This window comes from Onychostoma macrolepis, chromosome 02, assembly GCF_012432095.1.
Source record: "Onychostoma macrolepis isolate SWU-2019 chromosome 02, ASM1243209v1, whole genome shotgun sequence".
NCBI classification, from domain to species: domain Eukaryota; kingdom Metazoa; phylum Chordata; class Actinopteri; order Cypriniformes; family Cyprinidae; genus Onychostoma; species Onychostoma macrolepis.
In genome coordinates, this window is record NC_081156.1 from 1,577,933 (window position 1) to 1,602,687 (window position 24,755).

A 24,755-nucleotide genomic window follows, 5' to 3' on the forward strand; every position below is an offset into this window, starting at 1 on the left:
TTTTAACAAAAAAATGGGTAAAATACCTATTTAGGAGTCTTAGACCTTTCCAATGATATATAGTTTGTCATGATTAGATTAGGATTTAATTGTAAAATAGTGAAGTAAACATAGGCGTCCCACAGGGTGGACGGTAACAGTTAAGAGGTTAAACTGATCCACAGTTTTTATCCTGTCAGAAAATTTCTACAAAGGTTTAGAGCTGATGTAGAGCTATCATGCTCTTTTTGTTTAAATGCTGATGAAACAGTGCACCACTTATTTTGGTCATGTCAATACATTCAGGAGTTTTGGTATGATATTGGTGCTTTTGTTAAGTTGAAGCTTTTGCCAGAATTTTCTATACAAATAAGGAATATTATATTTGGGTATTTTGATTCAGACCCCACAAAAGAAAATATTTGTTTTTATTATAAATGTACTTCTTTTCTTAAGCAAATTTTATATTCATAAATGCAAATTCTCAAATTGTAAACCTGTCTTTGTGGTCTTTTTAAGAGGCATGGAGAATTATATTAATTTGATTTCAGTATCTAATAATAAGAAAGCTATGAAGACTGTCAGAATTTGCTCTGCACTTAAAGTTTTCGTGTAGGAAGTCTTATGTCAAACAATGGCCCTTTATTGCATTTGTTATTGTTATTATTTTATTTATTTATTTTTTAATTATTATTATTATTATTTTTCCTTTATTTATTTTTTGTGTGTGTGTATTTTCTACTGTTTTATTTTATTATTGTCTGTTCAAGTGTTATGTGGGTATTTTGTGCTATTTTGTATGTTCTTGATTTCAGGAATAAAAAATAAAAATAAAAAAGGTAGCCAAAACAATCCGGTCCGATGACGGCCCAAATCCGGCAAACCGGAAGAAATAACTCGGCCCGGAAGTGGTTGCCGGACTCTTGTAAATTACGGGAGTGAATGACGCGCCAGAATCGGCGCAAGTCTGGTTGCCGAAACTGAGCCGACGCTGCCGGCATCGGGCCGCAATCACGCCAGCATAGATTATACAATAAACCGGTACTGGCCGGAGTCTGGATTCCAAATGGTAATGTATATGAAATACAAACCAATATTTATTTAATTAATAACAACAAAATTTACCAAAACAGTATTAGCTTGTTTGCTATATAGCCTACATGGATAAGAACTGTTCATGTAATTCATTGGTTCTCTAAAAAATACAAAAAATGTTACACACACACACACACGTGCAGGTCCCCTCAATACCCCCAATAAGAACGACACCATAAATGTAAAAATATTAGAATTTATTATTGAAAAATTGACATCAACAAATGTATTAAAAACACATTAGAACCTCTAAGATCTCCCAGGACCTCAGGTTTATCCTAAAAGAGGGACAGAAAAAAGGAGAGAGAGATAAAGAGGGGACACATAGTTAGTCAGATCTCAATGGTAAATGGTAAATTTGGAGCATATTAAGAAGGATTTCTTTGTTGTAGGACCTGCTCTCTTCTACCATGCCATCTGTTTAAAAACTTCTCAATTTTTCCATCCAGCTCACTGCAGTATTTGCAGAAAAATAAATATATATATATATATATATACTGTATATATATATATATGTGTGTGTCAGTGTCAGTCTGGTATATGTGGCACAAGTTTGCCTATTTAAACATGAAGCTTAGCATAAAGACCAAGTAGGAAGAAGATCAAGAAAAAATATATATACTGTATGTTATGTGGTCAAAAAGTCATTTCAGAAATTCAGACTACTTTTTCACTTTTTGCAGACATTATTATGTTGTAGATTTAAATTAAAACTAATACAGTTTTACAGTTTAAAAATGACAAAAAAAGAAAAAGGTCTATAAAAATTTGGACACCCTGCATGGTCACTACTACTTGACCACTTACAACATCCTGACTCAAACAGTACAACAAAATTAATGTTAAGATATTATGTCCTAGCCCATCTGATTACAATATCCTAAAAGAAACCATGTACTGTATTTACACATCTACTCTATAGCAAAATATAACATTCAATTAAATGTAAAAGAAGGGAAATCCAAGGCACACTTCTTCAAAATTATTTAAAAAGCCTTTATTTTACTGGCTATTTCATAATAGAAAATATAAAGGACATGGGAAGAAGCAACCATGTCTTTAAATATAAATTTAAATAGCTTTAATTTAGGACCAAATTAATATTTTAATTTAAAATAAAGGCTTTTTAAATAATTTTGAAGAAGAGCGCCTTGGATTTCCCTTTTTTTTTTTTTTTTTAATTTACTTGAATTCCCGACCCCAAAGAGCACCCTCAGACATCTTGTTGAACCCCCTGAGCACCCTGGACATTTTTTTTGTCTTTCCAAGATAACATTTAATTACTTACATGGCACAGGTGAACTCTTTTCAGATGATCTTGACAAATCTGACAAAAAAATATAAAAAAGCAATCACAAAAATATTAGAAGTCTAGCAGGAACATTATTACACTATTCACATAATATGTTGTGTAATTAAATAATTTAAATTCACTAACAAACTACAAAATACATAACTTTTAATCAGATTATGGTAGACTGTTAAATAAATAAATGAATAAATAACTGCTGCATGACATATGTGACCCTGGAGCACAAAACCAGTCTTAAGTCGTTGTGGTATATTTGTAGCAATAGCCAAAAATATATTGTATGGGTCAAAATTATCTAGTTTTCTTTTATGCCAAAAATCATTAGGATATTAAGTAAAGATCATGTTCCATGAAGATATTTTGTAAATTTCCTACCATAAATATATTAAAACATAAATAATTTTTGATTAGTAATATGCATTGCTAAGAGCTTCATTTAGGTAGTGATTTTCTCAATATTTTGATTTTTTTGCACCCTCAGATTCCAGATTTTCAAATTTGTATCTTGGCCAAATATTGTATGGAAGCAGAATAATGACAATAGTTTTTGAAACATAAAGCATGCTGAATTCCACAAATCGAAAAAAAGATGCATTGCAATTAACAGTGCTTGCATTTTAATGCCTTGTATTTCCAGGGCTTGCATTTTTAAGTCCTGAAATTTAACATAGTTGTTTATTTAAGCTGTGAATATTTCAATAAAAAATATTTCACACACATTTTCATAATTAAAAATTCAATAATTCATATTCACCTTCCAGAATTCACTTCCAAAATATACAATCTGTTTAAAAATACGATGTATAATATTCGACAGGCAAATTTCAGTCATTTTATTTCACTTTCCAAATTCGCTGCCACAAATTTAGTGGTTAAAATTCGGCAGAAAAATCAGCGTTGCACATCCGGGAACCGCAGGAATAGCAGTAGAGTACTGATGCATGATCTCCAGCTGCTGTCAGCCGCTCACCAGCAGGTGGCGCAAGCGGCTGTTGATGAAGGCCATCTGTGGATCAAGTCACTCATTTACAAAAACTGATTTACAGAAATGGAGCTAGCGCTAGAAGTTTTGATTATCGGGTCCAGTATAAACATGTGGAAACGCTGATTGTGTGATGTTTAATTCAACATCTTCGCTGTTTCCTGTAGCCTACATGCAAGCAGCTTTCTCTACCACAAAGGAGATTATAATGCTCTTTTACCCAACGCTGAAGTACAGAACTAACATTACATCTGAGGAAGACATATATTGCTTTCGGTTGTTTAGTTTCTGTAACTCTGTATCATGGCTTGTGTGACGCTGTGCTGTAATACTGGGGTTCCCCTCATACGTCACACTCCAGGATTCCCCGACGATGCCTAACTCACCACAGTGAACTAATACAGTGATATAAGACCTCAGATCTCAGAATACAAAAGGTCCCCAGGACGTCCCCTAAACGGCCTCTGCGAACGTCCCCCGGACGTCAGCGTGTAGGGTCCCCTTGACGTCGCGCGAACGTCCGCGAAGTATGGAGCAAAATACGTTTATTTTAATTGAACAATTGTAAAGTTGCGGTGCTCTTTCCATGTGTGTGTGTGTGTGTGTGTGTGTGTGTGTCTGCGTGTCTGCGTCTCTGGTTGTCAGCTGTGGGTTTAGTCCGATGGCAATTCTTCCCGTTGTTTTATAACCTAAAACAACAAAATGAACACATTAATTAGTGTTATGATTAATTTAATATTACCATTTATCCATTGAAAAAAGATTTGTAACGTTGTTGTTGACCATTTAGATTTAGACCAAGCGGTCTGAAAGTTAGCGCACATATGAAGATAGGCCGTCCCAAATGGGCTTATTTTTTGCTCATATAGGCGTCTCAGTGTGTATTTTTACCACATGGAAATTCAATATTTAAGTTCAATATCTGTCAATATTACATACGTTTAATCATTTCAGCTTTAATGTACATGCTAATGTTAGCTTCGAAAGTGTTCACAGCCTAACGAACAGCCGTACACGGCAGACAACTTCAGCAAACGTTTAAAAAGGTAAACTTTTCATAAAATGTAAGCATTACGAGATACACATTGGTTACAGTAGCTAATGTCCACAAATATAAAAGTATAAATACCTTTTCGACCGATGAAAGCTAAAACTCAAGACCGTGTCTGAGGAAATCACCGGGAGAACCGTTGTCACTACGCAGCTGAGCGTTGCCATGGATACATGCTGCATGCCCTAAAGTGATGTCATTCGATCATGTGCTCATTTGATCTACACTTGCTTGTAGCCTATCTAATAATAATTTTCCTAAACTTTTCTTGTCGGCTTACCAACAGTTTAATATATAAATGGAAATAATTAATTTATTTGTCTTACCTGTGTTATTTTCCACTTTCTTTTCTTCATGTTTTCCTTGGCTGCATTCATCACTCTATAACATTATTTTAGAGCTCCTGGGATGCAACCTTATTTTCTTCATGCATGGGGAATGCATAAACCTAATTGTAGCCTATATGCTCAATTATATTATTGAAGGGTATCATGATTTTGATGTTTAAATGCTGAAAACAGACTCCTGATTTGATGACATTTTTAATTACAGAAGTTACTCCTATTTTCTTTTTTAAGAAATGAAAATTATCCATTTAACATTGACTTCATTTTACAATGAATTCAAATAATACTATAGTAAAAAATAACTAGATAGTAAAGTTTGGATACAAACTTTAAGTTGGCTTGAAAAAAGCCTAGCCAGAAAGTTTGTAAAAGTTTTAAAAGCTTGAAGTTTGAAGGTTTTGAGTTTGAAGTAGTTTGAAATACGTAAAATAGTTTTAAAGATTAAAGTTTGAATGTTTTAAAGGCAATACAGTCTATCAGAAGAACAGATCGCTGGGGTACCTGTGGTAGTTGTTAGGGTGTTACTATGCGGTTGCTAAGGTACCCGGGGTGGTTGCTAAGGAGTTGCTATGCGGTTGCTAGGGTACTTGGGGTGGTTGTTAAGGTGTTGCTCTGCGGTTGCTAAGGTACCTGGGGTGGTTGCTAGGGTGTTGCTATGTGGTTGCTAGGGTACCCGAGGTTGTTGCTAAGGTGTTGCTATGCGGTTGCTAGGGTACTTGGGGTGGTTGCTAGGGTGTTGCTATGCGGTTGCTAAGGTACCCGGGGCGGTTGCTAGGGTGTTGCTATGCGGTTGCTATGGCAATCGGGGTGGTTTGCTAGGTGGTTGCTATGGTGTTACTAGCTTGTTGTTAGCATTATTCGCAAGTTACCAGCATGTCTCTAACATGATTAGCATGTTACTAGCATGTTGTTAGCATGATTAGCATGTTATAGCAGGTGTCTAGCATTATGCTAGCATGTTTCTAGCATGATTAACAAGTTATTAGCATGTTGCTAGCATGATTAGCAAGTTACTAGCATGTTGTTATCATGATTAGCATGTTATAGCAGGTTGTTAGCATGATTAGCAAGTTACTAGCATGTTGCTAGCATGTTTCTAGCATGATTAGCAAAGTTACCATGATGTCTTTAACATGATTAGCATGTTACTAGCATGATTAGCAAGTTACTAACATGATTCTAGCATGATTAGCATGTTCTTAGCATGATTAACAAGTTACAGCAGGTATCTAGCATGATGCTAGCATGTTTCTAGCATGATTAACAAGTTAATAGCATGTTGCTAGCATGATTCCAGCATGATTAACAAGTTACTAGCATGTTGTTAGCATGATTAGCAAGTTACTAGCGTTTTGCTAGCATGATTAACATGTTACTAGCATGTTGTTAGCATGATTATCAAGTTACTTGCATTATGTTAACATGTTTCAAGCATGATTAGCAAGTTACTAGCATGATGTTAGCATGTTTCAAGCATGATTCGCATGTTGCTAGCATGATTCTAGCATGTTTAGCATTTTGCTAGCATGATTCTAGCATGTTTAGCATTTTGCTAGCATGATTCTAGCATGTTTAGCATGTTACTAGCATGATTAGCAAGTTGCTAGCATGATGTTAGCATGTTTCAAAGATGATTAGCAAGTTACTTGCGTGTTGTTAGCATGATTAGCAAGTTACTAGAATTATGTTAGCATGTTTCAAGCATGATTCACATGTTGCTAGTATGATTATAGCATGTTTAGCATGTTACTAGCATGATTAGCAAGTTGCTAGCATGATGTTAGCATGTTTAAAAGATGATTAGCAAGTTACTAGCGTGTTGTTAGCATGATTAGCAAGTTACTAGCATGTTGCTAGCATGATTAGATTAGAAATAGTATTAAATAGAGTGGAAGCTTATATGAGTTTGAATGGGTTAGAATAGTACATAGCATGATTTAGATAGATTAGAAATAGTATTAGATAGAGTGGAAGCTTATATGAGTTTGAATGTGTTAGAAATAGTACATAGAAGAGAAGCTTGATTGAGCTTGCAAGGTCTTGGCTCATTTGAACATTCCGTCAATGTAAATCTATGGGATTTTTGGCAGTTTTAATCCTCATTTTTAGGAAAACCGTAAGTCGGATCAGTCTGAAGAGATATAGCAACCCGAGTCAGACCAGTCTGAAGGTCTGGGCCGAGTTTGGTGGTTCTACCTTGAAAGCTCTAGGAGGAGATACAATTTAAATTTTTGCTCAGAAGAATAATAATAATAAGTTTATATAGTAGATCAGTAAGTTGGCTTTTTCAAGCCAACTTAATAATAATATCAATCTGCAAAACAATGTTTTTTTTGTTTGTTTGTTTGTTTTTTTTGTTTGTTTTTTTGCATTCTATTATCACAGTTAAAAAAGAGATTTTGTTTTAAGGAATAGGGTGAAGTCAGCTAAAATGGGCCACGTTTTGTTAAATGACTTATAATACCATCAAATAAGCTATGCATGAGAAATAATGATACTTTTATAAATTAGCATGGGTCTCTTAAATATGTATATATTTTTTAAATGTCAAAAAGTATAATTGTTTTAAAATTAAGAGAGTTAGAGTATCAGCAGGTACCTTCTTGAGCCACGGCACAACATTAAGGTAAAATAGGCCAATAATAAAAGAGAACAACACAGGTAATTTCGGCTGAAATCATTTTATTTTTAACAGTAAGTTGACACTATGGTCTTTAGTGTGCCATAGCAACAGCACCATATGCATTTCATTAAATAGAAAGTTGAATTAATATTTCATTAAACAATGCAATTAAAAATGAACTGATCATGTTGTATAGGTGTGTTTCTGTGCAGTGGAGCCTTTTGTGTGCATGTACACTACCAGTCAAAAGTTTTTGAACAGTAAGATTTTTAATGTTTTTTAAAGAAGTCTCTTCTGCTCACCAAGCCTGCATTTATTTGATTCAAAGTACAGCAAAAACAGTAACATTTTGAAATATTTTTACTATTTACTACCGACTCCAAGCTTTTGAATGGTATATTGTATAATGTTACAAAAGCTTTTTATTTCAGATAAATGCTGATCTTTGGATCTTTCTATTCTATCAAAGAATCCTGAAAAAATTTACTCAACTGAATAAAAAAAGTTTCTTGAACAGCAAATCAGAATATGTGACCCTGGACCACAAAACCAGCCTTAAGTCGCTGGGGTATATTTGTAGCAATAGCCAAAAATACATTGTATGGGTCAAAATTATAGATTTTATTTTATTTTTTTTATGCCAAAAATCATTAGGACATTAAGTAAAGATCATGTTCCATGAATATATTTTGTAAATGTCCTACTGTAAATATGTCAAAACTTAATTTTTGAGTAGTAATATGCATTGGTAAGAACTTAATTTGGACAACTTTAAAGGCGATTTTTTTGCACCCTCAGATTCCAGATTTTCAAATAGTTTTATCTCAGCCAAATATTGTCCTATCATAACAAATGGATAGCCCTGATACCTGATAGCCCATTTTAGCTGACTAACCCTACCCTTTAAAATCCAATATCAGTTTATATTTTAGTTAAAATTTGTTAACTCTCTTTGTCTGAGTTGCAAGGTGTCAGGTCTGATAAAAGCCCACGCATGGGCGACTGGATTTTTCAAGTGTTGTTATGGAAATGGCAGATGAGGGACGAAACAGGGACGTTGGCAAACTGTCTCGGACGAATGTCCTCCGAACGTCCGCCAGCGAACGTCAAAAAGAGGACCAAATGCGGACGTAAGTGGACGTCCTCAAAACGTCCGTCAGCGAACGTTACAAAGCGGACCAAAACCGGACGTCCTCAAAACGTCAGCCAGCGAACGTTACACAGCGGACCAAATCCTCCAGATAGCACACGTACGTCTGCAAGATGTCTGTTAAAGATCTCTTGATCTGGAAAGCATCTGCTGTCTACAAACGTCTGACAGACGTCTTTCAGATGTCAGTTTTACATACATTATAAATCAGAAACATCTTAAAGACATCTAATAGACGTCTATTTGACATCTAAAAGGAGACGTCCTATAGGAGTATTGCAGATGAGCAAACACTAAAAAATACCTCTTGCAGATGTAAATGCAGACGTCAAATAGACGTCTCCTAGATGTACGTGTGCTATCAGTCTATGTACTATACTCTAACCCATTTAAACTCATCTATCTCTCTATCTATCCTAGCGAAATGCTAATCATGCTAATGACAAGCTAGTCACTTGCTAATCATGCTAGAAACATTCTAGTGACATGCTAGTAACTTGCTAATCATGCTAGCAACATGGTAGTAACATGTTAATCATGCTAGCGACATGCTAGTCACTTGCTAATCATGCTAGAAACATGCTAGCAACATGCTAGTCACTTGATAATCATGCTAGAAACATGTTAGTGACATGCTAGTAACTTGCTAATCATGCTAACAACATGCTAGTAACAAGCTAATCATGCTAGAAACATGCTAGCGACATACTAGTAACTTGCTAATCATGCTAGCAACATGTTAATAACATGCTAATCATGTTAGAAACATGCTAGCAACATGCTAGTAGCATGTTAATCATGCTAGCAACAATGCTAATCATGCTAGCAACATGCTATTAACTTGTTAATCATGCTAGCAACATGTTAGTCACTTACTAATCATGCTAACAACATTCTAGTAATACCCTAGCAACCACCCCAGGTACCTTAGCAACTGCATAGCAACACCTTAGCAACCACTCCGGGTACCCTAGCAACTACGTAGCAACACCTTAGCAACCACTTCAAGTACCCTAGCAACCGCATAGCAACACCCTAGCAACCACCCTGGGTACCCTAGCAACCGCGTAGCAACACCCTAGCAACCACCCCGGGTACCTTAGCAAGCGCATAGCAACACCTTAGCAACCTCTCCGGGTACCCTAGCAACCGCGTAGCAACACCTTAGCAACCACCCCAAGTACCCTAGCAACCGCATAGCAACACCCCAGCAACCACCCCGGGTAGCCTAGCAACACCCAAGCAACACGTCCGCCCGCGAACGTTACAAAGCGGACGTACTGCGGACCTAAACGGACATTCGGAACGTCCGGGGGACGTCCCCTGTTTGCTGGGAGGCTTCTGGTGTGATGAGTTGATGAATTAATCATTTCTTTATGAACTGGTTAAAATAATCTTAAGCTTTTGGGTTATTTCGCATATTATTAAGCAAATAGTGTAAATAGTGTCTACATGAATTCTAATTCTATTTATTTATACAATAAAAACAAAACGTTCTTGAATTAAAAAGCCTTGGACAAAGTATGCAAAAAAAAAAAAAAAAAACCCTCTTCATTGTTTTCCCTTAAAGCGTTAAAAGTTACCTTGTGGAGTTTGAAATTAACATAAAACTGCTTCTGTTTCACACAAATGCCAGCACAGATGTGCATGTTCGGCTAGAATCGCCCAGAACTCGTGCATCTTCGGAAGCGGAGCTGCGCGGAAAGTTACAAAAAATGTCGTGCACACCGCCACGCGAAACGACGTCGCACGCACTCAAAGCGAACTTCTGCCAACACCGCGATGACGTTATATTTGGCGCGCGCACCCAAGCGAACTTGCGGACGCGTCGAGTATAAAAACCAGGCTTCAACTGTACAAAATGCTTCCACTACGAGAGAAAGCGGCAGCCGCGCGGCGATTCCACCGCTTGCCGCGTCCCGTGTGAAAGGGCCTTAACTATGAAGGTAAAATGACGTCAAAAAGATTTTCATGCACAGGGTAAGATTTGTGAAAGTGTACATAAGATAGCAAGCGTAAATTAATTTTGCATTCGCAAGAAAAGAGTTGTAAATGTGCAAATTGCATTTCAAGCGTAAGAAAAAAAGATTTGCAGCCTTTTACTGTTTTTTGTAAGTGTATATCATGTATTGTGAAACTGCAACTTCATGCTAAGGCAATATAAATATAACCTGTATTCTTCTGACTTTCATTTTTCCGCGCTTACACTTTTGGCACTGTTGTTTCGCCCAAATACAGCCCAATGCATTAAAAAAGTATTTCAAGCCTGTGCCCAGTGTTTTACAAATCCTAATTAAAGTTAATTAAATTAAATTAAGTTTTCACAGATCAGAATAGTGATGTTAGTGACCCAGGGAAGGGTCAGCTGACCCGTACTTACCTCAGAAAGTTTTCACAGATCAGAATAGTGATGTTAGTGACCCAGGTAAGGGTCAGCTGACCCTTGCTGAACTGTGAAAGTTTTCACAGATTAGAATAGTAATGTTAGTGACCCAGGGAAGGGTCAGCTGACCCGTACTGAACTGTGAAAGTTTTCACAGATTAGAATAGTAATGTTAGTGACCCAGGGAAGGATCAGCTGACCCGTACTTACCTCAGCAAGTTTTCACAGATCAGAATAGTGATGTTAGTGACCCAGGGAAGGGTCAGCTGACCCGTACTTACCTCAGCAAGTTTTCACAGATCAGAATAGTGATGTTAGTGACCCAGGGAAGGGTCAGCTGACCCGTACTTACCTCAGAAAGTTTTCACAGATCAGAATAGTGATGTTAGTGCAGCCTGAAAAGAAGATTGACACTGTTTTTGTTTTGTTTATTCACTGTTTATTGAATTTATAACATCCAAGTGAAAGATATAGAACCAACTTCTCAGGAAAAAAAAAACAGAATCACAAAGTTGGAAAAAAGTTTTTTTTTTTTAACTTTTAATTACAGCTTTTAGTTTGTTGGGATATGCCTCTACGTCTATTTCAATATTTGCCCACTCTTCTTTGCAGAATTGCTTAGTTCAATTTAATTTTATGGTGACCATTTGTGGACTGCAGCCGTAAAGTCATTCACAGATTTTCAATGGGATTTAAATCCTCCAACCACTGTGTGATCAGTTTTGCTGTGTGCTTTTGGTCATTGTCATGTTGGATGGTAAGGGTCAGCTGACCCTTGCTGAACTGTGAAAGTTTTCACAGATCAGAATAGTGATGTACATGACTCAGAGGAGGGTCAGCTGACCCAAATTTGTATATCTTTGAAATATATTTTTACATTTTAAATACATTTTTTTTTTTAAAAACATACAAAAAATGTAAAAAGAAAAATTGCTGTATTTCCTTAAATAACATATTTACCTATATTTAGGTAAATAATACATACATCAAATATATAATAATAAATATATATTAAATATATTTTTTTAATTAAAAAAAAAATATTTACTTAAATATATTTTCTACCAATACGTCTTGGGCCATTTATTTTTTTTGTATATTTTTGAAAATGTATTTTAAGTACAGAAATATATATATTTTTAAAAGCATTTGACAGTCCAACAAAATGCATTTTCTTGCCCCTGAAAAACCCATTTAGAAATATACTTTGGTATGTAAAGGTTAAAACTAAATATATTTATTTTATTAACAAAATATTTTTCATTGAGCTTCCTTGTTTGCAACATATATTTCATATATGTTTTTGGCTAAAAAACATATAGACTATATATTTTTAGCATTATGGCCCGTTATTCAATAGCGCCATATAACATTGTTATACAAGAAAAGGGGCCAGAGCAAAGAGAAACACTGCCACGCGATAAAATGCGATTGTGAAAGTTTTCACAAATCGAACTCGAGCTAAAACAATAATTTTTTATTCCAGCCGTCTGCGTGTTTATTGGCAGTAGACGGTTAAACATGAAGAACGCCTATCTTTCACTTTCCTTATAACGGACTTACCAAGGGGTCTGTGGACAAAAGCTTTTCTGTGAAAAAATTCACAGATCAAGCTGGTGAAGATGACATCGGTTTCAGTCTTCCAAGTGTCCAATTTTTGGAGCTATAGCCATTATAAAATTAAGGGTCCCTACGAAAAAAAACCCGATTTCGGCCCAGAGGACACTGTCATATGAATTCACAAATCATGGAGAATGTCATTCAGTATTATTTGCGTGTCTATGACAGCGCACTGCGTATTTATAGCCAAAAAAAATCTGAATATCGAACCGCAAACTATCTTTACTGCGGTTCTCCAAACCATTCATTTGGCATTTCAAGTCAAGTCAAGTCAAGTTGAGCTTTATTGTCATTCCGCTACATGCGGGGGCATACAGTGGAACGAAATGTCGTGCCTCACAGGACCACGGTGCTACATAAATACAGGCATACAACAATGGAGTAAGACAATATAAACCTATACACAACTATCCTACTGATAGATTTTGACTATAAATATAAATATACTATCTATAAAAAAGTACCTATACAAACTAAAAAATACAAACTATACAAACTATACGAATGCTTCAGATAAATACTGTACATGTGCAAGGAGAAACATTGAGTTCAAGCAGCTGGCTGGGGAACAGTGCAGGATGATTTGTAGTGCATGAGCATGTAAACATACATATATTACTGAGTTCTTTTTGTGGGATTTGTGTACACACAGCAGTGTGTGTGAAAAGTGACTAGTGCGCATAGAGGAGGAGAGTGTGTTACTACAGGTGGTTTGTACAGGCCCACTCACCTGTGTGTAGCACACTTCGAATTGCACGTTACATGAGGTAGGGGGTTTGTATGGGGGTTCAGAGAGGGGCGGGGTGATTTGAGTTCAGGGCTCTCACAGCCTGGGGGAAAAAGCTGTTGAGCAGTCTGGCAGAGCGGGCTCTGATGCTCCGGTACCGTCTTCCTGATGGTAGGAGCTGGAAGAGACTGTGGGAGGGGTGTGTGGAGTCCTTCACGATACTATTGGCTTTGCTGGAGCATCGTGTGAGGAAAATATCCAGGATGGAGGGGAGAGGGGCACCGATGATCCTTGCAGCGGTGTTCACTGTCCGCTGGAGGGTCTTGCGGTCTGCTGCAGTACAGTTCCCGTACCAGACAGTGATGCAGCTGGTCAGCACACTCTCAATGGTGCCCCTGTAGAAAGTGGTGAGGATGGGTGGAGGGAGACTTGCTCTTTTCAGCCGGCGGAGGAAGTGTAGGCGCTGTTGTGCCTTCTTGGAGAGTGACATGGTGTTGGTGGACCAGGTGAGATCCTCTGTGATGTGCACCCCCAGGAATTTAGTGCTGCTGACTCTCCACAGTCGAGCTGTCGATGGTCAGTGGGGGGTGATCACCGGAGTTTCTCCTGAAGTCCATCACAACCTCCTTTGTCTTACTCACATTGAGGGACAGGTTGTTAGTGCCACACCATTCAGCCAGCTGTGCCACTTCCTCTCTGTAGTGCGTTTCATCGTTGTTGCTGATGAGGCCTACCACTGTTGTGTCATCAGCGAACTTGATGATGTGGTTGGAGCTGGACTTGGCAGTGCAGTCGTGGGTCAGCAGCGTGAAGAGCAGCGGGCTGAGCACACAGCCTTGTGGGGCACCTGTGTTCAGTGTGGTAGTGCTCGAGGTGTTGTGGCCGACACGGACTGACTGAGGTCTTCCGGTTAGAAAGTCCAGGATCCAATTGCAGAGGGAATTGTTAAGGCCCAGCAGGTTGAGTTTATTTATGAGCTGTTGTGGGATTATTGTGTTGAATGCTGAGCTGAAGTCAATGAACAGCATTCTAACGTAGGAGTCTTTATTTTCTAGGTGGGTAAGAGCCAGGTGGAGAGTGGAGGAAATTGCATCATCCGTAGAGCGGTTCGGACGGTATGCAAACTGGAGCGGATCGAGTGTGTTGGGGAGGCTGGTTTTGATGTTGTGCATGACTAACCTCTCAAAGCACTTCATTATGATTGGAGTCAGTGCTATGGGACGGTAGTCATTTAGACAGGACACAGGTGATTTCTTTGGTACCGGTATGATTGTTGTGGATTTGAGACATGTGGGGACGACTGCCTGGCTCAGCGAGGTGTTGAAGATATCTGTTAGGACATCTGTCAGCTGTGCAGCACAGTCTTTCAGTACACGGCCAGGTATGTTGTCGGGACCCGCAGCCTTGCGTGGGTTGATCCTAGATAGGGACTTCCTTACGTCGGCTGGAGACAGACAGAGCGCCTGGTCGTTGGGAGGTGTGGGCAGTTTTTGTGCAGGTGTGTCATTCTGCATTTCAAACCATGAGTAAAAGTGGTTGAGTGTATCTGGGAGGATGTGTCATCATCACAGGCCTGTGGCGGGGCTTGTAGTCTGTGATGGTCTGAATAGCTTGCCACAGGCTCCGTGTGTCACTGCTGTCTGTGAAGTGATTGTTGATTTTTTGAGCATATGACCGTTTTGCATTTTTGATGCTGCGGGACAGATTGGCTCTTGCTGTTTTGAGGGCTGCTTTATCTCCTGATCTGAATGCTTCATCTCTGGTCTTTAGCAGCCCACGAACCTCTGCTGTCATCCATGGCTTCTGGTTGGCGCGTGTGGTGATGGTCTTGGTGACTGTCACATCATCAGTGCACTTTTGGATGTAAGCAGTCACTGTTTCAGTGTACTCCTGCAGGTCTGTGTGGTTGTTGTAGGTGGCCGCCTCTTTGAACATGTTCCAGTCTGTGTCCTGGAAGCAGTCCTGCAGTGCTGAGGTGGCATTGTTTGGCCATACCTTGATCTGTTTGTGAACCGGTTTGGCCAGTTTCAGAAGTGGTCTGTATGCTGGGATTAGCATAACAGAGATGTGGTCCAGTACCCGAGGTGGGGGCGGGTTCAGCTTTGTATGCGCTCTTAACTGTTGTGTAAACAAAGTCCAGTGTGTTATTTCCTTGTTGCAAAGTTCACATGTTGGTAGAACTTTGGCAAAACTGTCTTTAGGTTTGCGTGGTTGAAGTCACCGGCTATGATGAAAAAGCCGTCGGGTTATTTGTTTGTTGTTCGCTGATGGCGCTGTACAGCTCGGGAAGCGCGTCCTTTGCGTTTGCGCACGGTGGGATGTATACCGCGACAATAACAATGGCCGTGAACTCCCACGGCAGATAGAACGGTCGACACTTCACAAACATAAACTCCACCAGCGATGAACAGTGTTTTGTCACTACCCCAGCATTGTTACACCATTCTTTGTTGACGTACACACACAAGCCACCGCCGAGTCTTACCAGACAGTGATGAATCTCTGTCCGCTCGGTAGCAGGTTAGTCCGTGCAGCTGAATGGCGGAGTCCGGGATGTTGTCGTTCAGCCATGTTTCAGTGAAAACAAACACACAACAATCCCTTGTCTCATGCTGTGTAGATCGACTGAGTTGAATTAAGTCCAGTTTGTTTTCCAGAGAGCGAACGTTTGAGAGCATGAGTGTTGGAAGAGCCGGTCTTGTGGGGTTTTCCCTCAGCCTAGCTCGTATACCTCCGCGCTTACCGCGCTTCCGTCCTCTCTCACACCGCTTGCGAAGCCGCCTTGTGCGTGTAGCGACAGTAGGCGAGGCCGCGGTCTCGAGGTCTCGAGGTTCGGACTCACGCAGGCTAGCTTTAGCATGTCTAGCAGGGCTAGGTGATCATTTTTTATCGTCTCTTTCTCGCGCATTTTCGTTTTTGGATGTGTTCTTATGGCTCGTTGACGTACTCATTCTGAAAACTCGAATTATAATTGAGCTGGTTCTATAAATCGGGAATTATTGCAACAATCAGACGGAGCTTAACTTTCAAGCGTGTGCCATCTCTATTGCGCCACCGGAAGTCTAAAAAAGTACCCATTTTTAAATGTACTCTAAAAGTATTAGTTACCCAAAAAATTTACTCAAGTAAATGTAACTCATTACTACCCACCTCTGAAGGGGGCCCTATACATTTGCAACCGTGAGGTTCCTTTTTTTGTTACTTGTTCCTGCAGTGACGCCACTTGTGTCCAGTGTTTCTACTTTTTTCATGTACATGTTATAATGGCTTTCTTTGCAGAACACGAAATAGCGATTGATTTACAGCTGAGATACAGGTTTTTACAAAAACAAACAAAAAAAATTATAAAATGGGATTAATGAAAATGCAAATTCATTGCACTGTGGCATAAATTCATGACACTGTATGTTTGGTAGCACATGGCACTGAGGAAGGGTTAATACCCGAAAACGTTCTGCACATTTGCACCTTTTTGTACATATTTTTGTGACCTCTGAGCTAGAGGTCTGCATTCCCGCAGCTCTCCTGCGGGAACCGGCCAGATTTCTTGCGACACGGGATTAAATTTCCGAATAAAACGCGGTAGCGGTTAGTAAATCAGGTGTAATTTGAACGGGAGCAGGGGTTCTAACAATATCCCGTTCCTGACTTCCTTTCAGAACAGCATAGATTCTGTGCTTTACTCATTCTTATCAACCACCGGTACAGAATGCACTCAGGACTGTTATGCAAGTGCTGCACACATGTGCTTTCTGCTTCATGCATTTTATTTGCGGGTCTGTGCGTATGGGGTTAGATCTCTGCCACAATTCTGAGTGCAAACGATCATATTTTGAGCACACAAAAGTGTATCTTGCACGTGCGCAAACTGAGTTTTGTGGAGAAAATGTTTGAAAGAAGAAAGTACTTTGAATGCGCATGAAAATCAATTTTGCATTTAAAATACGTTTTTGGATGTGTGCGGACCTTCTTTTTTGCGCGTGCAAAGTTTCACTAGCTTGCTCCTCTGATGCCCGCCCTCAGTGCTCTCTAAATGCCGACGGCTCGCTTGCTCAACACAACCCAACGTTACAATATGCCATAATTCCAGCCAATCAGAGACGAGGCCGCTAAATTCTGATTGGCTGCTTTGACAATCAATCACAACAGTCCCTGCATTACAGACAACAGTGGAAGAGGAAAAATACAGTGCGGGCATAATAATTATGCAAGTTGATATTCTGATCATACTTTTTCCAAGCACAATTTACCAATTCCAAACGACATCAATCTTAATAACTACAATTAATCTTGTATTTAATCATTTATAACTGATATATAATTATTCATGAAGGCTGGAAGTGAAAAACGCCTTACATTCAGGTGTGCATAATTATTAAGCAGGTTATCTTCTACAGATAAAATCTCGAGATGGACTAAAAATGAACTCCCAAAACTTACTGCCAGATTCTGGAAAATAAATTCTTCAAACAGTAGTAAGAGGATGTGGTGCTGGTCCTTCAAGAGTCACTCTCAACTTATTTGTCTATAAAGCCTATAAAAAAAAAATCAGTCTTCAAGTATTTTACTACACTTCAGTATGTGATTCTTAAGTAGGGGTAATTTTTTAGGATTCTTTACTTAACCTAAGTCTCTGAGAACCTGACACATTGTACTTCTGGAGACTCCAGGTAGGTTGCAGTTTTGGAAAATGCTGGTGCTGGAGACTAAATCGTTCATGATGGTTTCACACCTAATTCTTCACCTTAATTCTTAATTATTTTGCAGTTAACATGCATCTTTTCTTCTCCACATGTTTTTGACTTACCCTACTGACCCACTAAGCATTTTGCTGTCCAATGGTCATGTCTAAACTTTGCAATTTCTAGTATTGCATTAGTTTTGGATATTTCTCATGGGCATTTAATAATTAAATAAGTTAAATCTCTTTTTTGGCTCATTTTATCTGTAAAAGAAAACCTGCTTAATAATTATGCACACCTGAATGTAAGGCGTTTTTCACTTCCAGCCTTCATGAACAATTATATATCAGTTATAAATGACTAAATACAAGATTAATAGTAGTTATTAAGATTGATGTCGTTTGGAATTGCTAAATTGTGCTTGGAAAAAGTATGATCAGAATATCAACTTGCATAATAATTATGCTCGCACTGTATTCCTCTTCCACTGTTGTCTGTAATGCAGGGAATGTTGTGATTGGTTGTCAAAGCAGCCAATCAGAATTTAGCAGCCTTGTCTCTGATTGGCTGGAATTGTGGCATATTGAGCAAGCGAGCCGTCTGAGATTAGAGAGCACTGAGGGCGGGCATCAGGGGAGCAAGCTAGTGAAATTTTGCACGCGCAAAAGAGAAGGTCTGCACACAACCAAAATCTTATTTTTTTCTCCACAAAACTCAGTTTGCGCGCGTGCAAAATGCATTTTTGCGCTCTCAAAATATGATCTTTTGCGCTCAGAATTGTGGCAGAGATATAATCCCATATGTGTTGTGTTATATGCATGTGCATATACGGCCCTCAGACAGAACAGGCAGGTTGTCAATCAGTGACAGAGCAGAATGAGGATGGAGCAAAGTGTGGATGCGCTGTCCTTGAACGACGTTCAACTATTTAGCCTATTTATTTATTTTTCTCTGCAACACTTTTCCTACTGTTTTAACAGCAAAATTTAAACGAATTGTATCTTGACAAGACGAATAAAAATAATATATAGGCTTATAATTTTTGTACAACAATTTTTATTTTCTCTGCGACACTTTTTTCCCTACTGTGTTGACAGCAAAATGTTAAACGAATTTTGTGACTTGACAAGATGAGTAAAATAACAAATACAATTTTGTGCAGACTACACTTTTATTTGTTAGCCTATAGATATACCTCTCTCTTTCAGTAGTGGAAATTTAAATGTGAGATTCTGGAAACGAGATCTAAATTTAGCGGGAACGGTCAGGTCTGGAAGAAAAGTATTCTAAGCAGACAGCGGGTGAACAAAGAATGAATCGGGGGAGGTGCGAATAACCTCGTGGGAGTGGGACAAAAAAAACAGTCCTGCACAGACCTCTGCTCTGAGCAATAAATGAAATAAGCCTTTTTGGCTGAATCTGGACAAGTGCGGATCTCTTTCATTTTTGTATTATAGTTATTTTTACTACAAATTTAAAGGAAATTATACATTCACACACCTAAGGATTATATCAACCAGAAAAGTAACTGCATGCGTCCTCTACTTGGATCACTTAATTTAACACTAAATAAAACACTTAATTTTAAGGTGTCCATAATACAGAGTAATAATCTAATGAAGTACTTAGTAGTATCCGTTGTACTTACATGAAACAAAATGTACTTACCATGTAACTAAGTTATAGAATAGCCTGTAATTACAGTTTGTAATTATGTACATGTAATAGGCAGCTACTGTTACAGATATGTAACAGACTGAGTCTGTTACACAGCTACTTGTGTAACCAAAATATTGTTACATATGTGTTGCAGACTTTATACAATGTAATTATAAATGTAAGTACACAGACATAAGCTACTTAAAATAAAGTGTATCAAGATTGTACTTAAGTGTACTTCATGTTTATCTATACTGTGCACCTTATCCAGCTGCACCTTAGTTTGATGTAACCCACCAGTACACAGCTTAAATACATGTAATACCTTTTTAATTACATTACAATTACAGAATATTACACAGGCATAAGCTACTTAAAATAAAGTGTATCAAGAAGCACATTAACAAGTGTACTTAATTGTACAAGTAGCTGTGTAACAGACTCAGTCTGTTACATGTGTGTAACAGTAGCTGCCTATTACATCTATATAATTACAAACCGTAATTACAGGCTGTTCCATAACTTAGTTGCATGGTAAGTACATTTTGTTTCATGTAAGTACAACGGTTACTTCTAAGTACTTATTTAGGTAATTACTCTGTATTATGACACCTTAAAATTGTAGGGAGTTAAATTATTTCCTTTATGAAAATAACTCCTCGTGAAGCCAAAACTTAGGAACTCTTACAATGCAAATGTCAGGCCACAAAACAAACTCTTCAATCAGGCTTTGATCTCTTTGTGAAGCCAAACACCCAGAAACCCTTACAATGCAAATGTCATGCCGCAAGACAATAAACTCTCTAATCAGACAAGAAGATCTGAGAGAAAGACCATTTGGTCCACTCACCCATCCTTCCCCCCTGGACTCATGGTACTGGTCACTGAAAGGACTCAAGTTGCTACTCTTACATAAATATTTACTATATCTTAAGAATTAATGATCTTAACCCTTTCATGTTTGGTATCATTTTAAAGGTCTCGGTGCGATGGGTAAACTGGTCTCAATTTCACAGTAGTCACTTATATTATGGGAAATATTGGTGAATTCTGTACCTCTGTTGTGGGCGGTCTCCTTTCAAAACCTGATAAACATTGCTCTACACCAGGTGTGACCATTTGGGGCACGAGAACAGCTCCTACTGAGGCTTCTCATCCCCAATACACAGATCTAATCTGTTTTGGGGCAGAGAATAAATGTTTATGGGCCTTTTGTTCTGGTAGTATTTAAGGGAAAGTTGCAAATCAGTCAGGGCGATTTGTAGCCAGATCAGCCCGTAGTGTGGAGGGTATTTAATATGTTCCATACTATGTATCTTCTTCTTGAATTCAGGTAAACATTTTACTCTTAGATTCATCTTTGAACAACTGATGTTATGTATTTTCTTATTTTTTGAATTGGCTTCTTATTGTTTTATGTAATTGGCACGACACGTTTATCTGACTAATAATAAATTGTTATAGTTGATTTATTCTGAACTGTCCTGAAATCATTATGACTATTAGACTGTGAGGAGGCTTTTGTTACCGCAAATCTACGGCCAGGATGGATCAAACTGAAGGCTCATGAATGAACGGAGCAGTAGGCACGTCATCGGAGACCTCAGATTTCTGTCTATCACTGGTGCTAGCAAGTTGTACGGGAAACGACTAAATAAACTACACTTTTTGTCATAAGCAAGCAGTTGGCGGCAGACAATTAGGTATTAGTCTACCTGCATCCTCTGACTAACATCGGACTGGCGAGTTTGTGATCGTGAGACCGGCGCTTCGGCCGACGCTATAGGCTCAAAAGAGACATTAGGTCCCCAGTGAACGGATAATTGAAAATATGGTATGTCGAGAATAATCAAATATCTAAATTAATATATAAGCGATATTTGTGATCAAGTTTTAATTAGTCTAAATTTAATGATCACTTGGAATTGGAGTCAGATCAGAATTGGAGCTAGGTCAAAATTGAAACTAAATCCTGATAAATTCAGAAGCGCAAGTAAAAGACCGAACATGCATTAAACCTTCGACCAGGCCGCTGGATTCCGTTGTTTGGACTAGCGGGTGGATCCTTACAAAATAAAGTGTTATCTTGCCTTGTTCTACATTTTCAAACTTTGTCATCAAAAGTTGATAAAAGTTAAAGTTTGAATCATTTGGTTTCATAAACAGACAGGTGTCTGTCTGTCTTCATGTGTCTGTCATAAAGATATGACGCTAATGCCCCACAGGCAGAGGAGTTTAAAATTAATCTCTCTCTTCATTGGCCAGCTCTCTTCAAAGCCTTTTTAGGGTTTGAACTTGCCAACAGGGGATCCATAGCACTCTAGTGTAGAGCTCAAATGTGAAAGACTTCACCAAGGGACCAGGTCAGTTACTGAAAGCCTTAAAACACTAGGAACAATGCAGTAAAATGTAAAGACAGGTCAGATATGTATTTAAATAGGCTATATTAGAATGGTGTAAGTGTAAAATTAATTGTGTTGGCCTCAGACACTGGGATAGGCTTCAGCCCCCAGGAATTTAAAGAGGACAAGCAGTTTGGAGAATTGTGTGACAGTGTATTCATAAACTTTATGCATGCGAGATGCATCGTTCCATCCACATTGTGGTGGAAAGTTCATGAAACTGAAAAACACTGCTCATGTGTTTATTTAGCTTAGTACACATAACTCTGTTAGCTTAGAAATCTGCCTGCAGATTTGTGGGTTACTGGTTTTGCTGGTTTGTGTGTTCTGTGTTTTTTTTCCCCCCTCTGCAGTTCTAAAATAATGTGTACAGGTCAATGATGTGATTCTCATTATTTTTTAATCTATTAGTTTATTCATAAATACATTCATACATACATACAATGACTTTAATACGCATCTTACATGATGAGCATCTTTGTACTTTGTATACAAAGATGTGGTATTGTTATTGTTGCCTGTTGTTTCATGCTTGATGAAGATCTGTTATCAAAACTTTTTTAAACATTTTTCTTTGAAATTTCCTTGAAAATGGTACAGCTATGTTCCAGAATCATATCCATTTAACACGTATACATTTCTAAGGCACGTGTGTTTTAAACTTGATTTAAAAACAAAAAAACAAATGTAAAAAAAATAATAATAATGACAGCAGATTTTTACTTTCCTTTTCCTTAGATTTACATTGACCTGTACACATTTGTGATTTTTGTGGCCTAAGTTCTGAGAACAATTGCAGCTACCTGTACATTAATTTTATATAATAAAAACTATATAGTTCTTAATAAAGTATAATAGAAATATTATACTTTATTAAGTAAATAATAATAAAGTATAATAGAAATAGCTTTGTAGAAATAGCAAACTTATTCTAAACTTGTTTAGTGCATTGTTGTTTTTTTATTTAAAAAAAAAACCCTGATATTATTTCTTTCCATGCAGCCATATGTCAATATCACAGATAACACCAACTCTCTTCCTGAGTGGGGCTGATGCTCCTTTGAATCAGGCACTTATGACCCGCAAAGGCATTACACTGATCGTGAACGTGACCCTATCCCACACCTGCCCTATCTACCCAGGTGTGGACTGCATACGTGTTGCAGTGTCTGACCTCCCAAATGCCCGTCTAGGTGATCATTTTGACCAAGTTGCAGCTCGAATCCATGGTAACAGATCTGGAGGAACCCTAGTGCACTGCGCTGCGGGCATGAGTCGTTCACCTGCTCTAATAATGGCCTACCTCATGAAGTACAAAAAAGTGACACTGCAGCAGGCACATAACTGGGTTAAAGACAGCAGACCCTACATATGCCTTAATACAGGATTCTGGACCCAACTTCTGGACTATGAGAAGAAACTATACGGTAAGAATACTGTGAAGGTGGCTGAACCACTGGATCCACTGCCAATGCCTAAAACACCAAAACTACCTTCCAAGTACAGCATGAGACGGTGTCCTCCTTCGCCAAGGCTGAGCCGACTTAGAAGATTCACCTTCTTGGCTCTTTAATCAACAACAGCAAACTGATCTTTTGCCAAAAGTGGACTCGAAAGTTCTATTTACATATTGTAAAAGCAATGAAAAATTTCTTAACCATCATTTCGAATAAGGATCAACAAGATCTATGCAGTGAAAGAAAGTACTTCAACATGATTGTTTTGTTTTTCTACTAGCATGTGATTTGAAGAGGCTTTTAGCCATTTCCTGCTGGCTTCTAATGCAATACACTTTCAAGGATGTTTATTGTTTGTTTTTGATGTGGTCTGGCTGGAATTCCGGGAAAAAAAAATCTTGAAACTTAGTATGCATTATTTAACCAACAGAGGACACTGTTGCTGCATTAAACTCACGCCATAGAAGAAACCCAGGGCTAATAAATAAAAGGTTCAATGGAAATTGAGAGGGTTTTTTTTTAATATCTTTATCTCAATTGTCTAAATCTGTTTGAATTTCTACAGTATGATGTGCAAGAGATTAATTCTCTGCACCTTAATTCATTTTAAACTTTTGTTTACTTTCAAACGAGACAAATATTTGAAGTAGTTTTTTTAATTGTACTTTCAGTTCTGCATCCTGTTTGCCACCTCACTTAAAATTCATAAAATTAATTTAAAAGGCATTCTTAGTTCATCTCTAAACTGACACAGCCCTGCTCACTGAGAGACTTGTATACATGTATGTATGTATTAAGCTGTTGTTGTTGCTGTTCTTGTTAACCTCTAGATATTAAAGAATTGGCCATGTGACACAAGGTGAGAAAAAAAGTCTCAGCTTGTCATTCATCACCTTTATAATGCAGGTTTATTCCTCACAGTCTCTCTTTTAATAATGTGTGTTTAGTGCTTTTGGCAATGTTTTGTTGGTGCCGAGTGAGGGGAGAGAAGTTTTAGACATGCTTCTCTTGAGGGGGTGAGTGAATGTGCTGAAAGCTGAGAGGGACCGCACGGAGTGGAAAGAGTCAAAATGTCTTGGATAAAAAAGCCATTTTTTTATCTCGAAAAATAAATATAATTTATTTTTATATAAATATAAATATAATTTATTTTTGGCTGAAAGCCTGCCGTCTTGTGCAATTAACAGGAAACAAGTTGGCCAACTTTGTATTGGGATAAAGTTGTGTGTGTGTGTGTGTGTGTGTGTAATGAGACACTGCTTTCAGTAAGCCCATCAAGGGATAAA

The 24,755-nt window shown here is 38.1% G+C and overlaps 1 protein-coding gene across 2 annotated transcripts; it reads left to right on the forward strand.

Annotated features, from left to right (window-relative positions):
- Positions 1–1,023: 1,023 nt before the first annotated feature.
- Positions 1,024–24,626, forward strand: si:ch1073-184j22.2 (dual specificity protein phosphatase 18). 2 transcript variants are annotated; one of them, XM_058752981.1, is made up of 2 exons: positions 1,024–1,048; positions 23,015–24,626. In XM_058752981.1, exon 2 carries the CDS (start codon positions 23,019–23,021, stop codon positions 23,583–23,585), a length of 567 nt encoding a protein of 188 aa, XP_058608964.1. In that variant the 5' UTR covers positions 1,024–1,048; positions 23,015–23,018; the 3' UTR covers positions 23,586–24,626. The 2 variants fall into 2 exon arrangements, with proteins under 2 accessions (XP_058608964.1, XP_058608953.1); XM_058752970.1 differs by lacking the exon at positions 1,024–1,048 and adding an exon at positions 21,914–21,973.
- Positions 24,627–24,755: the final 129 nt, after the last annotated feature.

Excerpts from the sequence above, each read along its gene's own strand:
- si:ch1073-184j22.2 (XM_058752981.1), top strand. The coding sequence starts at position 23,019 with ATGTCAATATCACAGATAACACCAACTCTCTTCCTGAGTGGGGCTGAT.